The 15,992-nt window shown below is 38.3% G+C and overlaps 1 protein-coding gene across 1 annotated transcript in view; it reads left to right on the top strand.

Annotated features, from left to right (window-relative positions):
* Positions 1-15,992, top strand: part of kalrnb (kalirin RhoGEF kinase b) — a 141,524-nt gene continuing 125,532 nt past the window's right edge. Inside the window, exon 1 of the mRNA XM_073852685.1 lies at positions 1-70. Coding sequence (XP_073708786.1) covers positions 1-70 — 70 coding nt within the window. The remainder of the gene's footprint in view (positions 71-15,992) is intronic.

Here is a 15,992-nt window from a genome sequence, read left to right on the forward strand (position 1 = left end):
ATGATGAATTCTGCCGAGGCGGCTGAGGAGGGACCGAACGATCCAGATACGGAGCCGTTTTTCAAAACAGGTAGTCTTATTATACGCTTTTGTTACATTGGGTGTCAGTGAGTTTAGGTGCATCCATCCGCACATGCACTTAGAGGTTGCATTACTGAGTTAAACAGCATTAGAAGCTGTCAGATGTGTGTCCGAATGGCATAATTTAGCGGTCTGGGTGTGCATCACACCCTTCACATAGGCTATTGCATACATTGTAGAGCCTGCGATGCATATCTGTGATAAAACTGCCATATTCCTCAAAAGCCTGTGTGTGATAATCATATGTGCTTTGGCACGTTCAACGCCCTTACATTGCATGTCTGGGTTATTGTGCACAAGAGCAAGGAATCCCCCTGTAAATAGGATGCTACCTCACCTGTCACTTTTTCCTCACACCTTCAACACGTTCTCTAATTACGTTACTATCACCTCTGGACGCGCTGGGGATCGCGCTGCGCGGCGCCGCGGCGGGCGCGGGAGTGGCTCAGCCTTTTGTCGGTCGTGACATTGATTCATGTTTCTGAGCCCAAAGCCTGTTGATTCAAACAAACAGCAGACAGTCTTAGAGCTGTACTTCTTGTACGCGAGAAACAGAAAAGCTTACAAGGGCATCTACTCCTCTGCATCCAGCCAAGCCCCTGCTCATGTCCACCCTGAAACCTCCACCAGCTGTGGTTCAGTGATTTTATTCACTTTTATGCACTAGAGATTCACTAGTGCATGAGCTATGACCCTTACAACTGACCCACTTCTACTTAGCCTGGTAACATAAGCCAATAATGCACATCTACGATGCAAGTTCCCTATGTACAGCCCTGTGTGCTTCTGTGTTGGAATGTGAACATCCGTCTCTGCATGTCATGCTATACACTGATGTGCTATACGTTTTGTGAATACATTTATATTAGATGTCATTTGCATCTATCCTGGTGCGGTTGGAATGGATGGTGTTTGTTTACATGCAAATATCATACACTGTATTATACATATATTTATGGCTTATATTATTATTATACAAACAGAGATCGCTGAACATAGTCACCTATATGGATAACTGTAGTTTTTCACTGCTTTCTCAGAGTAGGCTTATTATGCTTTTGAGCATTTCCATCATTGTTGAACATAAAAAGGTACAGTTAATTTAACCCATATTGGCCCACATTTGTGACAGCATGCCCCAGTAGTGGATCAAGTTATATGAGATAAGTTGACACTGCCTTTATAGCATATTATAGGCTTTTTTAGCACCTTTAAACTGTATAAAACATACAAAAATATGCAAAATAGTACCATTATTTTGTTTAGCAGACACCATAATAGATCAATTGTATAAAATTACAAAATTTTAGGCACATGACAACTTGCTCCAACTTCAAATTTACTGGATAATGCCTTTGTTCTAAATAGAACACAGTGTACATATACCTTTGTATATTCTTGTGGGTGACTATTGCTGTATGACAGTGTGGTTCATTGTGTTCACTTTCATCCATCAGCTATAGAAAAATATTAGGCAGGAATTTTTACCATTTTGTCTTGTTTTGCGCATGCAATATTTAATTTGCATAAGCAAAATGCCTTGTTTTGTTATTTGAAATATAATTTAGAATGATATAATGAATTCTGAATTCTCAAAAAATGCATTTAAAAAATTAGGGGAAAAGGTAAGCTTAATTCAAAGGGAAAGCAAGGTTATTATTCTTACCCCATTAGATATATTTTTATTTTTTAAGCATAAAGTCACTTAATTTAATACATTTTTCAGAAAAATATTTAATTTCGTGTAGTTCTAATTTAGGAATGCTTTTATATTTGTACTTGAAAAAGTACTGAGTATGAAAATTTTTGCAGTACTTGATTTTAAGACAACCACTGCTAGAATCAACCTTTGTATATTCTTGTGGGTGACTATTGCATTAATGTATGACAGTGTGGTTCAAAAATATTAGGCTATACAGGAATTTTAGAAAAAAAAATTAAACTGCAAACATTTATTTTCTTATGCAGCATTTTTTTTTGTCATTTTGTCTTGTTTCCATTTAATTTGCATGAGCAAAATGCCTTGTTTTGTTATTTGAAGTATAATTTAGAAAGATACAATGAATTCTGAATTCTGAAATGAAAAAATGAGTGAAAAAAGTGAACTTAATTCAAAGGGAAATCAAGGTTATTACCCCATTTTTGTTTTTATAAGCATAAAGTCACTTAATTTTGATACATTTTCAGAAAAATATTACATTTCTTTATATCATTTTAATTTAGGAATGCTTTTATATTTGTACTTGAAAATGAAACAGAAGTAATAAGTATGCAACAGTTTTTTGCAGTATTTAATTTTAAGACAATTTTCAGCTGAAAGCAACATAGAAAACCACTGCTAGAATCAAGAATTTGTATAAAAGGACTTTTTACTCAAAACACTATCAGTACTCATACAGTCAAACAAAAATTATTCAGACACCAGATATAATTTTTGATATTTTTTACTGGTGGTTACAGGACATTATAGTTCATTTATAATAGTGAGGATAGCAAAAAAAAGACAACTGTGACATATTATACCCAAAAATTCTTCATACAGTGGACTGCCAGTAAAACTGATTAAAAATTTGGGACTAAAAATGATTTAGACACTTTGACCTGACCATGTTTTGCTTAATTGCTAATGCGACCTTTTTACACCACAGACTGAACAAAATTAAGCATTGCTTGGTAATTGGTCAACAAGTAATTAATAAAACAAGTATTATAGTTGTGTAAATATTGTCATACTAACAGTTGTTTGGTTGATTGTAATCAATTACATACCTTTCTAATAAAGTTATCTGACATTATCAAGATGAATTAGTTCCGACACAGTTCTTGTCATATTTTTAACCATTTCAGTGATAATGTGAGAAATGTTGAAGGTGTCTGAATAAATTCTGGTTTGACTGTATATTGCTCAACGAGTGCCAGTCCGTCTCTCTGATTCGTCAGTTAGCAGGAGGTGTGTGCACAAGGCAGATTCTGAGTGTCTGCGCCGTGCGACTCCTCCTATGATGGAGATTCTCTGGCGCGTCCCTCTCACACCCCCTGCGCTGTTATCCAACATATTCATAGTCTAATAGTGCCCATATTTCGGCTCTCTTCATCGGATTAGCGTGATCACACTGGGTGGGATAATCATGTCCACAGGATTGGACGTCTGGGAATCAGGTTGTCCCTTGTCCGCAAGGATGTCAGACACTGAGAGAGGGCGGCGGAGACAGACACCGCTGTGCCAATGTGGGGGATCACAATCACTGTGTGGAGACGGGCGTCTCGCTCATGCACAGCATCCCTGCAGACGCTCATCTGGGGTCTTGTTTGAGGTGTAAGAGGCAGGCAAAATGAAACAGAGTTTGAATGTTGGTTTATGAACATTAGTCACCTCATTACCTCTTACATGAGTCCACAGACAGACAGACAGACAGACAGACAGACAGACAGATAGATAGATAGATAGATAGATAGATAGATAGATAGATAGATAGATAGATAGATAGATAGATAGATAGATAGATAGATAGATAGATAGATAGATAGATAGATAGATACCATTTCAACATAATGCAAAAACATAGAGCTATTTGGAATTATGTAAGTTGGCAAGTAAGTTGATTTATTTCAAAGTAATTGAATATAGTAAACGCCCATGGTAACTGGGGTTGACAGAGAGCTGGCCTAAAAACCAAAAGGGGTCCCTTGTGTATTATAGCTGGAATCATTTTAAGCTGCTTAGCTTGTGGGTTTCTCTTGCTTAGGCTATGGCCAAAATGTTACGGTTATCTGTAATGTGATAATATCACCTTTCTGATATTTTTAACTATTAAAATCATAGTCAAAACTTTTTTTTAGAAAGTGTAATGGTAGGATGTCATAAGAGTATATGCATGTGTGTGGTGTTTCTCAATGTCCTTGTTACATGATTTCTGATCTTTTAAATGGCTGTTATGCCCCTGGTGGTTTATGCTTTGCAGAATTTAAAAAGTAACTATACTAGAGTTTCTCATTTAAGTATTTTGACATTTAAAGGTTTAGATTTGCCAGAGAGCGGATGTGCGTAGATTGTTGTGACATGATTTCTTAGGTCCAAAAAACAGTTTTTAAATAAACATATCTCACATTGTGAAGTACACAGCTGTTGAATTAATTTATCATTGCTCTTTTATTATGTTCAGTTCTTACATTCCACGTTCATAGATAAAGGGCATTTGCTTTTCCTGTTGGACACCATTCAATTTAAATCTCTTTAAACTGTGAAAACATAATAGCTATGCTGTAAAGCATTTTTACAGAAACAAAGTTTAACAATAACAGTGTTGAGCATGTTACTTTAAAAAAGTAATTAGTTATAGTTACTAGTTACTTCTCACAAGTAACTGAGTTACATCATTATAAAAGCAATTAATTAAGGGAATGTTCCCTTAAAGGGATAGTTCACCCAAAAATGAAAATTTGATGTTTATCTGCTTACCCCCAGGGCATCCAAGATGTAGGTGACTTTGTTTCTTCAGCAGAACACAAACAAAGATTTTTTACGAAAACCGGTGCAGTCTGTCAGCCAAATAATGGGAGTGGATGGGCACCAGACCTTTAAAAGTAAACAAAAACATGCACAGACAAATCCAAATTACACCCTGCGGCTCGTGACGATACATTGATGTCCTAAGACACGAAACGATCGGTTTTTGCGTTTGATTACTCGTTACTGAAAAAAATAACACTGTTATTCCCATCACTGAACAATGCTACAGTAAAAACCTTTTAATTGGTTAAAGGATTAGTTCACTTCCAGAATAAAACGTCCATGATTTTTCTCCATTGCAGTTTCATTGCAGCTTCAATAGGCTCTACATGACCACAGTCGATGAATAAGGGTCTAATCTAGTAAAACAATTGGTCATTGTCTAAAAAAAAAAATATATATATATACTCCACAAATGCTCATCTTGCACTTGCTCTGCGATGTATCTATGATTTCACGCATTACGTAAGTGGGACTCATTTTGAGGCCTGGAGATCATGCCTTAGACAGGCCCACTCTAGTTCACAACTGACTGGCCTAAACTGGCCTTTTCAGTGCCGCCTTTGCGCTTACTGTTATCCATTTTTTTAAACTATTCTTTTTTGCTCATATATCTCCAACAAAATATTTGTACTATACCAATGTCTGCCTGCAGTTAAAAGGTTCTCCGAAATAGTCACATTTGTTTTGCTTAACCTATTTATGTACAATTATTCAAAATTTTTTTATGTTTTTAGATTTTAGTGTCATACAAAAAAATGTCATTGGCCTGAGTAAGTTCTACAATTATAGAGTTGTGACTGCACAAGTAGTTTAGTAATTTAGGAGTTGAAAATACTGTAAAATTACATACAAATGGCAAGAAATTTAAAAGCATCACAACTGAAAGTCTATGAAAGTCAATAATATTTTTTGGAACAATGGAACTTCGGGTGCAAAACTAACTTTTACATGTTGTTTGAACATGAATGTGTGTTGGTAGTTTGTGTACACAACCACCCTACAATGATAAAAATCCACCCAGTGTTTTTTTTTTATCTTTAAAAGTAATATCCCCTTTTTAAAATCAGGTCATTCTCAGCTTCTTGTCGTTGTGACGAAACACATTTGATTGACATGAGCGTCTTACCTTAGACCCGCCCTCACCGAGCTGAAACAGTCCGAATACAATTGCCATTGTTCTGTTGTTGGATGTAATTATGAACATAGCAGTAGTCATTTACTACCGACATCTGAGCCGCTAAGACGCAGAGGTTTACTTTTTACTTTTGTTTTTAAAAGGAAAGCGCCAATCCCGATCTACATATGCATCTATGTTCATGTGAATCATTCGTGATGCAGCTTCACCCACAGCAGAAGTGAGTATAAGGGTTTTTTATGCATCTTTGCAAATGGCCTTTCTTAATAATGTGCTTGTTTCGTTGATAAATGCAGCTAAAATAAACATAATCCCAGAGAGGGGTGGGAGCAGAGCTGATTTTGACAAGGTAAAGGGGTGTTTTTTTTTACACTACTATTGAGGATCTTTAACCAAAGTATATTAGAGACTTTTCATTAAAACCCTAAAGAATCATATGAACTTGTGGAAAATGGGCATCCGATGACACCTTTAACTTTGTGAACTAAAATAGGCTATTATTGCTACCATATATCCTGTGAATGAATGAAAATTTTTATTTTTCAATTAAAGAAAACTTAGAGTGTGGGCTGCTTCTGGTGCTTGGATTTCTACTTCAATATAATGAGTCCAAGTTTAAGAGTGCCTTCCTAAATGTTGGACTCATGATCAATAAGTTGCATTTGCCCAAACTGATTTGCCAAAATTAAAACGTGGGCAGTGAATTGCTGTTAGTGCGAGTCCCAGTCACTGTAAAGTGAAAGCAACTGGCAGAGGCACTTGGTTTTAAAGGATTAGTTCACTTCAAGAACAGAAATGTACAGATAATGTACTCACCCCCTTGTCATCCAAGATCTTCTTATGTCTTTCTCATCTCTGCAATGCACATGTTTAGTCTGTGTAGTCTGGGTCAATACAGTATGTCCCATCTCGTTTTCGTGTTCAACTTCAAAATCATCCTACAATGATGTTTTACCTTTTTTGTAAAGGGCGATTGATTTTCTTTGTATGTTCACTTTGCGAACACTGGGTCGGTACTTCTGCAATGATGTAGGATGATTTTAAAGTTGGGGAAGAAAAAGAGATGGGTGTTTTGCGACATACCCTAACTGTATTGACCCTGATCACTCAGACTACGCATGCACATGCGCATCGCAGAGACTAGACGAGGCAAGCATTTGAGGTTAAAAAGTATATAAATTGTCAGTTTGTTTTGAACATAACCAATCGTTTCACTAGATAAGACCCTTCTTCCTTGACTGGGATCATTTAGAGCCCTTTGAAGCTGCATTTAAACTGCATTTTGAACGTTCAAACTTGGGGGCACCATACATATCCTTTATATGGAGAGAAATCCTGAAATGTTTTCCTCAAAAAACATAATTTATCTAATTTAAAGTGAAGTAATCTTTTAAAGCCTTCCTCAAATGGCTACGTTCACAAATAAAACAATAATTTGTGCAAAAAGAATGATTAATTATCAATTGCGAATCTGTTTTTCATATGGTCTGGTGGTCATATGGCGTATGCCTGCAAATACGGGACAAACTGTGCTATAGCTATAATACAAGATACTTCTTTAATTCCTCAAATACGGGCATTCATATTTCAGCCCCAGTGGCAAGACAGTACCAGCCCTCGGGGCCAAAAAAACAGACTGGCCCGTCGGGAGTTCTTCATGGTTAGTACTTCATTTGTGTTCTTAGGTTAATTTTCTCCTCCAACTTCAAAATCATCCGACATTGTTGTTTTACCTTTTTTGTAAAGGGTGTTTGACTTTCTTTGCACGTTCGTAAACACTGGGTCGGTACTTCTGCTTATGTTAAATGTAACATTTCTAACTATAGAATGTGTGAAGTTGAGCTAGTGCGAGATGAGCATTTGTATTTAAAAAGTACAGATTTTTTTTTTAAGAAAATGACCATTTGTTTCACTAGATAAGGCCCTTATTCCTCAGCCGGGATTGTGTAGAGCTGTTTAAAGCTGCACTGAAACTGCAATTTTAGAGCTTCAACCCATTGGCTTCCATTAAAGTCCACTACACTCTTAAAAATAAAGGTGCTTCACGATGCCATAGAAGAACATTTTTTGTCTAAATGGTTCCATAAAGAACCTTTAACATCTGAAGAACCTTTCTGTTTCACAAAAGGTTCTTTATGCGAAAGATGGTTCTTCAGATTATAAAAAGGTAAGAAAGAGATGGTTCTTTAAAGAACCTTTGACTGAATAGTTCTTTGTGGAACCAAAAATGGTTCTTCTATGGCATCGCTTGAAGAACCTTTCAAAGCACCTTTATTTTTAAGAGTGTATATGGAGAAAAATCTTGGAATGATGTGTATATGTTTTTTTCCAAATAAAATATGAGTGGTGCTTGTCTGTGCAAAAGTCATCGCCATTATGCTGAGGTGCTTGGGGTCGTTGTAAAGTGGTGGCTAGGGCATTGTTAGGGCATTCTGGGTTGATGCTGGAAGATCGCTTACTGGGTCCAGTCAAAAGTGTCCATCACTAATTGCCTCTTATATTTGGGTCTCTAGATATGGCTCCGCTTCCTCATTCAGGTGAAGTCTTTGGGTTGATTTAGGCTGTTTCGTTCTTTGCCAAGCAAAAACTGTAAGTCTGTAATATCCACTATTCGTAACACACCTTTATTGCTGACTAAGTGACTTTAGTAAGTGAGTAATTGGAAAAACGTTCTGTTCTGTCTTTTGGAGTAAAAAAAATCCAGGATGTTTTGCTTGTAACTGTGTCCTATGGAGACTAATTGTTGAGGTTGAGGCCAGTCAACCAGAAGAAAGCTTGTGAAGTTGTTATGCAGCTTCCTTTGCATGTGTCATCACAGATTGAACTCGAAAGTGTGTCTCCACTTCCAAGAGTGCAATAGTACACAAGTATGAAAATTAGTGGAGATAAGGTTTCGTCCTCGGGAAATCTGTTGAAACTTGATAATGACATGACGTTAGGGTCACATCACATTATTTTGATTCATTGTGAAGTTCATCTTCCAGACATAAAAAGAAACTGAAAAACCGTGCAGGAAAATGAACAGCGTGGTAAAGTGTTATTAGTCACTTGTGTTATAAGACTGGAGGCTCATAAGTAGCAAAAGAACTTGCTGCTTACTGAACATATTTTAGTGAGCACTGATATCGAAAAAGTGTTATCTTCAGCAACTAGACCACAAAGCAAAACCGCTCCCTGTGTTATTATGATTTACTGTAATCCCTGAACATATGGATTGGACAAGATGCAAGAGTTACTCTCTACGCCCCGTTCCACACAGAAGATGACTGTGCTTAAAATCTGAAACATGGTCTTCAGAGAGGTAAACCTTGCACCACACACTTCATCCTCAGCAGGCCATCTCTCCTGAATGAGGGCCAGAGGGGTTGCTGTAGCAACTGTTGCCAAGATTCCTGCTCAGGACTGGAGTTCTCTGAGCAGAATAGGTACATTCAGTGATTATGTTGGCCAGGAGACAGTGAAATCAATTTCAGAAGTATTTTTGGATTATGTCCATTAGGGGCAACTCAGTTGCCACTTTTTCATTGCACTACTTTTACTTCCTGTCATCTGTCAGGAATGCACTCATTGAAATGGTTTATATAGAAAATCTTTATGTGACTTTTTTTTGTAGATTAATTTTTTTTTTGGCATTTTTGCCTTTATTATGATAGGACAGATCAGACTTGACAGGAAGCGAAGTGGGAGAGAGATAGGGGACGGGATCGGGAAAGGTCGGGATTCGAACTCGGGACGCCCGGAGCTCAACTGCGTTGTATGTCGGCCATGTAAGAAGCCATGTAAGCTATACTATAGCTAAATATACGTCATGCTTTGGTCATGACCAGTTACCTGGATGCTTGGCCATATTGGAGATACTCGGATGTAAACAGCAGCATGGATTGCACGGTTAATGTACTAAATACATTGTTCTGCTAATTTATGCTGTCTAAACCCCTAAAAAAAGTGTGAAAGCTGCTAAATCACACAGAGTAGGACTAGTAAGCAGGAAAACAATATTTTGACAAACTAAAGTTAATAGGTGGTAAGAGACACATACGAGCAGTATTAATTAAGATATTAGCCTAATATTTCACCTACCTGACCAGCAATGATAAGAACAAAAACAAATGTTGTCAAGATTCTTGCCCTGGAAATCCTAGTTCAGTTTGGCCAACCACAAAGGACTTTTGTACCTCAGACAGTTTTTTGCACTTTTCTTCTTGATTTGTTATAACATTTGGAAATGGCAATGGCAACTTTATTTATATAGCACTATTTCTTACAACCAGAGTTGACCAATGTGCTTTACAATAAAAACTAAAAACAGCAGAAACACAATGATGATAAATACATAAAAAAGGGTGTAAAACTAGCCTGGCTAACGCCAGACCACGTTATGACTTCAGGTGCGTTCCGATCGACAGGGTCCCTACGCAGTGTTCACTGCTCCCTACTCCCTTAGCACGGTATATCCGTTGAAGTGGACTTCGCTGACAATAATCGCTCATTTGGAATGCCCTGGAACGTCATCAAAGCAAATCAACGGCAGGGTCACGCAGATTATGATTCAACATAAATAAATATTGTAATTTATTTTACTTTCAAATTTAAACACATATAAAATACATATAAACGTATGTATCTAAAAAATATAGTCCAAATGTATATGTTTAGACCGTTAACAGATTAACAGATTGTAGTGGTCTTATCTCACGCACTTTTTTCCCCCACACACAGCCTATATTTAACTATCCTGTGGTAACATTAAATAAAACAAGACAGAGCTTCACCTCGCCAGTTTTACTTTCTTTCATAAAATACACTATGCAAATGTAACATGAATCACCATAACCATTCATAAACACTCTAATTTGTATAATAATAACATTTATTGCAACCGCTCCATTTCAGAGCCTTTAAAAAAAACTTCAACGGCTCTGCTCCATCATTACTTCAAACTGGTGACGCGGTGCGCAATGACAGTTGGGTAGTTTTCCCCGTCCACTTCCTGTGAAGTGAAGTACCGATGTTCCCTTATTCCCTATGCCGTTCGCAGTGCCCTTCGAACTGAACATGTTCGCTCCCTTCGGTTTGGAATCTCACTTAAGATGGCGGAATACCCTGTGAAGTCCACTTCGCAGTCCACTTACGGTCGAATGGAACGCACCTTTCGTCATGATTCGTGGTCTGGGAACCACATGTTCATTTTCTCGTATTTGAGGCGTGGTTTACGAATGCCCAGAGCCGTTTATTGGGCGCTACGAATGTCTATCAAATGCGCCTATGCGTAGCTCATAGCCAATCGTTTCAATCATACTGGATGACGTATACAGAGCGATGGTTTAACGCCAAAAGCTGCTCTTTTTTCAAAATAAACTTGCGTTCTAAACTACTTAGAACACTATCTAAGGGGCCGTTCACATGTCGCGTCTTTTGCGCGCTAAAGTTCGTTAATTAAAATGTAGACGCGCGGTATGCGCTCGCGGTATGCGCGCTCGCGTTTTCCATGCGCAAGCTACAGAGCGGTTTGGAAAGGAGAAAGCGACGCGCCTAGCGTTTTCCACGCGTTTTTAGGCGCGACATGTGAACGGCTGCATCGAATGATAACTTGCTGCCATGCTGGATCCATAGGCTGTATCCGAAATCGCCCCCTATACCCTTAAATAGTGCACTATTTGAGGGGACAGCCATTTTAAGTGGTGTTCGAAACCATAGTGAACGTTCCCGAGTGCACTCATTCAATCCCACAATGCACCGCAAAAACGAGTGTACAACCGATGTACACTCAACAGCTAGAGATAACCCATAATGCACTGTGAGAGTCGCGCGCCGACTGAATTCCCGCGTCTCGCCAGACGATGGCGCCCGCAGCTGAATCATCCATCCATTCGCTTGTCCACTGCATAATACAGCATACAACACGGGTACAAATTCGTTGTAAATTGATTATTAAATTGTTTAACCAGGGTTTATATGTAAACTCCTTGACATAGTTCAAGATAAATCCTTTAATCTAACTACTCGAACTGTCCGTTTTAAATGATTGTTAAACAGTAAGCAATACTATGCAAAAGCGGCAGTCCTTCCGGTGCACTCAGTGTCCGAATTCACTCACTCGTTTTCACTCACTCCTTCAAGTGGACTGAATGAGTGGACTAATGTAGGGAATAGTGAATGAGGGTATAGGGGGCGATTTCGGATACAGCCATAGTTATAAACAAACTGCTTCGGTGAGTCGCGACGCATAGAAGGCGTCATCGTCTTGCTGCTCCCTCCCCGTTCTGTGATTGGTTCCCTATCTGAGGTGAAAATTTGGTCCATGGTTTCCATGCTACCTTCCAGCGTGAATAAAATCACGCTGCGCGGAATGAATGAATGAATGATGCATTTGTATAGCGCTTTCATGTGTATTTCCGTACACCCAAAGCGCTTTACAATCATATGGGGGATCTCTCCTCAACCACCACCAGTGTGCAGCATCCACTTGGATGATGCGTCGGCAGCCACAGTACAACGGCGCCGTTGCGCTCACCACACACCAGCTACAGGTGGAGAGGAGAGAGTAATATAGCCAATTTAATGGAAGGGGATTATTAGGAGGCCATGATTGACTAGGGCCAGAGGAGGGAATTTGGCCAGGACACCGGGGTTACACCCCTACTCTTTACGAGAAGTGCCATGGGATTTTTTGTGACCACAGAGAGTCAGGACCTCGGTTTAACGTCTCATCCGAAGGACGGTGCTTTTTACAGTATAGTGTCCCCATCACTATACTGGGGCATTAGGACCCACATAGACCACAGGGTGAGCACCCCCTGCTGGCCTCACTAACACCTCTTCCAACAGCAACCTAGTTTTCCCACGAGGTCTCCCATCCAGGTACTGACCAGGCTCAGCCCTGCTTAGCTTCAGTGAGCAACCGATCTTGGGCTGCAGGGTGATATGGCTGTGGATAGCATGGGGACACCCAGGCTAGTGTAAAACCACATGAAAAACACATTCAACATACAACAAAAACATAGGACAAAGATATAAAGTGCTTCAACCAGAATTAAATGCCAAAATGGCAGATTGATAACATGTTGTGAAAACAATTTTGGGCCAATGTGGGCTAAAATCACATTACATTCTAACATTGCAACATTACAATCTAAAAACAAAAACAAAGAAATAATAAAGAAGTTAAAAACAAAAGCACAGATTAATTGCATTATATGTTGATTACCCCATTACATCTACTATTTCTACTTCTTTTAAGTTTTTTTTTTTTAAAAGCTACACATGGCGAAGTTATTGCCCAACAACCAATATTTTAGCAAAATTCATATTTTAGTCAAAATGGCTCGTATTCCATCGCATACTCGCAGCGGCGATCGTTCATAAAAAAGTTTAGCAGAGAATCGCATGTAGAAGGCTCCTGCACTCCTGGCAGCAAAATGTAAATATTTCTATGACTTTCTTACATTTAAAGATGGAGAATATACCTGTATAAATGTAAGTTATGAAAGAGCACAGCACATCTTAAACACATTAAACAGCGCAAGTACCATCTCTGTCAGCAGCACATGTATCTGTCAGTGTATCTGACGGGGCAAGCCGTTTTAAACTAGACCGCGTGTTAACTATATCTTACTAGTTATTTTAAAGACCTTAATATAAATTTATCTTTGTCTTTAGGACAAATTGCACTTGTATCAAACTTCTGTATATTGTATTGCCTCAAACCATATAGTTTATTAAAAAAAATTATATATATCGATATATTCTACAAATTGAATAAACCGCCCAGTCCTACGCACATCGGAGCTTCCATGTTCACTTTATGTGATGTGCTTTATGTATGTGTTTTGGTCATTGTTAAGATATAAATAAAAGCCTGTTTTTATCTGTTCATCATATATCTTCACAAGACTTGGATTAAACTGCTCAAATCATATCGATTTGTTTTATATTGACTTACTGCATTGAAAATGTTCAATTGGCGCAAAAGTGCCAGTGTTGAAAGACATTCAATTCACATAATTCGGCTGACCAAATGAACAATTTCAGTGCAGCAAACCAACATACAATTTCAAGTTTTGAACTCCAAAATCCTTTACAGTGTACGTTTTGTAACTATACTTTCAATGGAGAGAAAGACACCTTGAGTTTTATTAAAATATCATTCTTTGTGTTTCAAAAGATTTGTTTAGAAACAACCTAATGAAGACAGGATGTTCATTTCTAAGTGAAATATGAAATATCCTATTATAAACACACTAAGGTAGATTGTATTCCATATGCTGTTAACAGAAAAACTGCATGTGAAAATGGAAAATATGAAACGGAACATGAATTTACATTGAGCTAAAAAAAGCCAAACCCATGGGACTTCATTTCATGTCCACCACATGCCATTGTTGTATATCTATGTAATATTTCAAAGCCATCTGCCTTGTCGAAGATATTATCAGACGTTAGCAGACTGTTTGATCACATTACACATTTCTGCTTTGAATCACAGGCTTCAGCCTGAGTGTGATTTACATAAGTGTTGTAGAGCTTATTTTTAGATTTGTTGGAATACGAGAATCATCTTAAAATATTAAAGATATTGTTTCATTCCTTTTAGCCTCTTCATTTATTCTGCACACCAAGGTTTTACGTAGCTGATTTTCATTTATTTGATATTTGATGAGATGTTACATCCTTTCCGTTTTTAGTCTTGCTGTCGGTTCGTGGTGGGTATTTCTAAGCACAAAGCAGCACTTCTGAAAATAGCCCCCATGCCCCATTCAAGCCCACATTCCCCTGAATAGCCGGGCATCTATAAAATTAGGTTATATGAGATCACAGCCCAGTGTTATTGGACAGGGACCAGTTCTGATCTCACTGCTTAGACTTACACAATAGTTCATACTAACACCAAACCTCAGCCAGCCATTGTTTTCCGACTTCCCAGGACTGGTCCATAATCATAGCTTACTGGCCCTGTCACTGTTCTTGCTGTCCTTGGCAGGATTCGATCCTGTGGGGCCATTTGGCAACTTTTTGGCAGGATTGGTTTCATTTAGTAATTGCAGAAAGCAAGCTATTTCCTGGTACTTCTGTGAGCTTTGTGTTACTGTTTATGTGGATACACCCTGATCCTGTAACATGGGAAATTCAGAAGGATTCATATCCCAACCCCATGGTCAGGTTGCAATATGGGTGACACTGGGAGCTTAGTAATTGTTTTGCTGATGTTCAGTCAGTTGCATACAGTCTCAAACCTATACAAAATGTACTCACATGAAGCATACGCAATGAAGATCTCATAAAACATGCAGAAAACAGTGCATGGCATCCTTATGAAATATAGATACAGCACTTTGTATGCAGTGGATAATCTCATGACATCTCAGTGATGCCCGTGTCCTTTCATCTGACATCTTAGATATTGCAAATCTATCTGCAGTATTCACAACACTTGTCCCTGGTTCTGCTGGCTAAAGCAGCCATTTTGTTTAGAGTATCTAATATAAAAACTTTGTTTTTAGTTGTGTGGAAAATAATGATAATGTTTCAAATACTGTAGGAATACAGTCAAGCCCGGAATTATCCATACCACTGGCAAATTCTGACTTGATTCTGAATTTTTTTTTTTTTTTATTAGAAATGATGCAGACGTCTCCCAGAAGATAATAAGACGATGTACAAGAGGCATCAATGTGGAAAAAAATATTACTCATCTTTTATTTACATTTGAACAAAAAGTGTCATGTCCAAAATTATTCATACCCTTCTCAATAATCAATAGAAAAGCCTTTATTGGCTATTACAGCAATTAACGCTTCCTATAATTGCTGACCAGCATTTTGCACGTCTCCACTGGTATTTTTGCTCATTCATCTTTAGCGATGAGCTCCAACTCTTTCAGTTTGGAGGGTCTCCTTGCCATCACCCTGATCTTTAGCTCCCTTCACAGATTCTCAATTGGATTTAAGTCAGGATTCTGTCGGGGCCACTGCAAAACATTAATGTTTTTGTCTGCTAACCATTTCTTCACCACTTTTGCTGTGTGTTTTGGGTCGTTGTCGTGCTGAAAAGTCCACAGGTGCTCAAGGCCATGTTTCTCTGCAGACTGCCTGATGTTGTTGTTGAGAATTTTGATGCATTGCTCCTTTTTCATGGTGCCGTTTACCGTGATTAGGTTCCCTGGTCCACCGGCTGAAAAACACCCCCAAAACATTAGGTTTCCACCACCATGTTTGACAGTGGGGATGGTGTTCTTAGGGTTGAAGGCTTCTCCTTTTTTATGCC

The sequence above is a fragment of the Garra rufa genome, chromosome 12 (assembly GCF_049309525.1).
Source record: "Garra rufa chromosome 12, GarRuf1.0, whole genome shotgun sequence".
Lineage (NCBI taxonomy): Eukaryota > Metazoa > Chordata > Actinopteri > Cypriniformes > Cyprinidae > Garra > Garra rufa.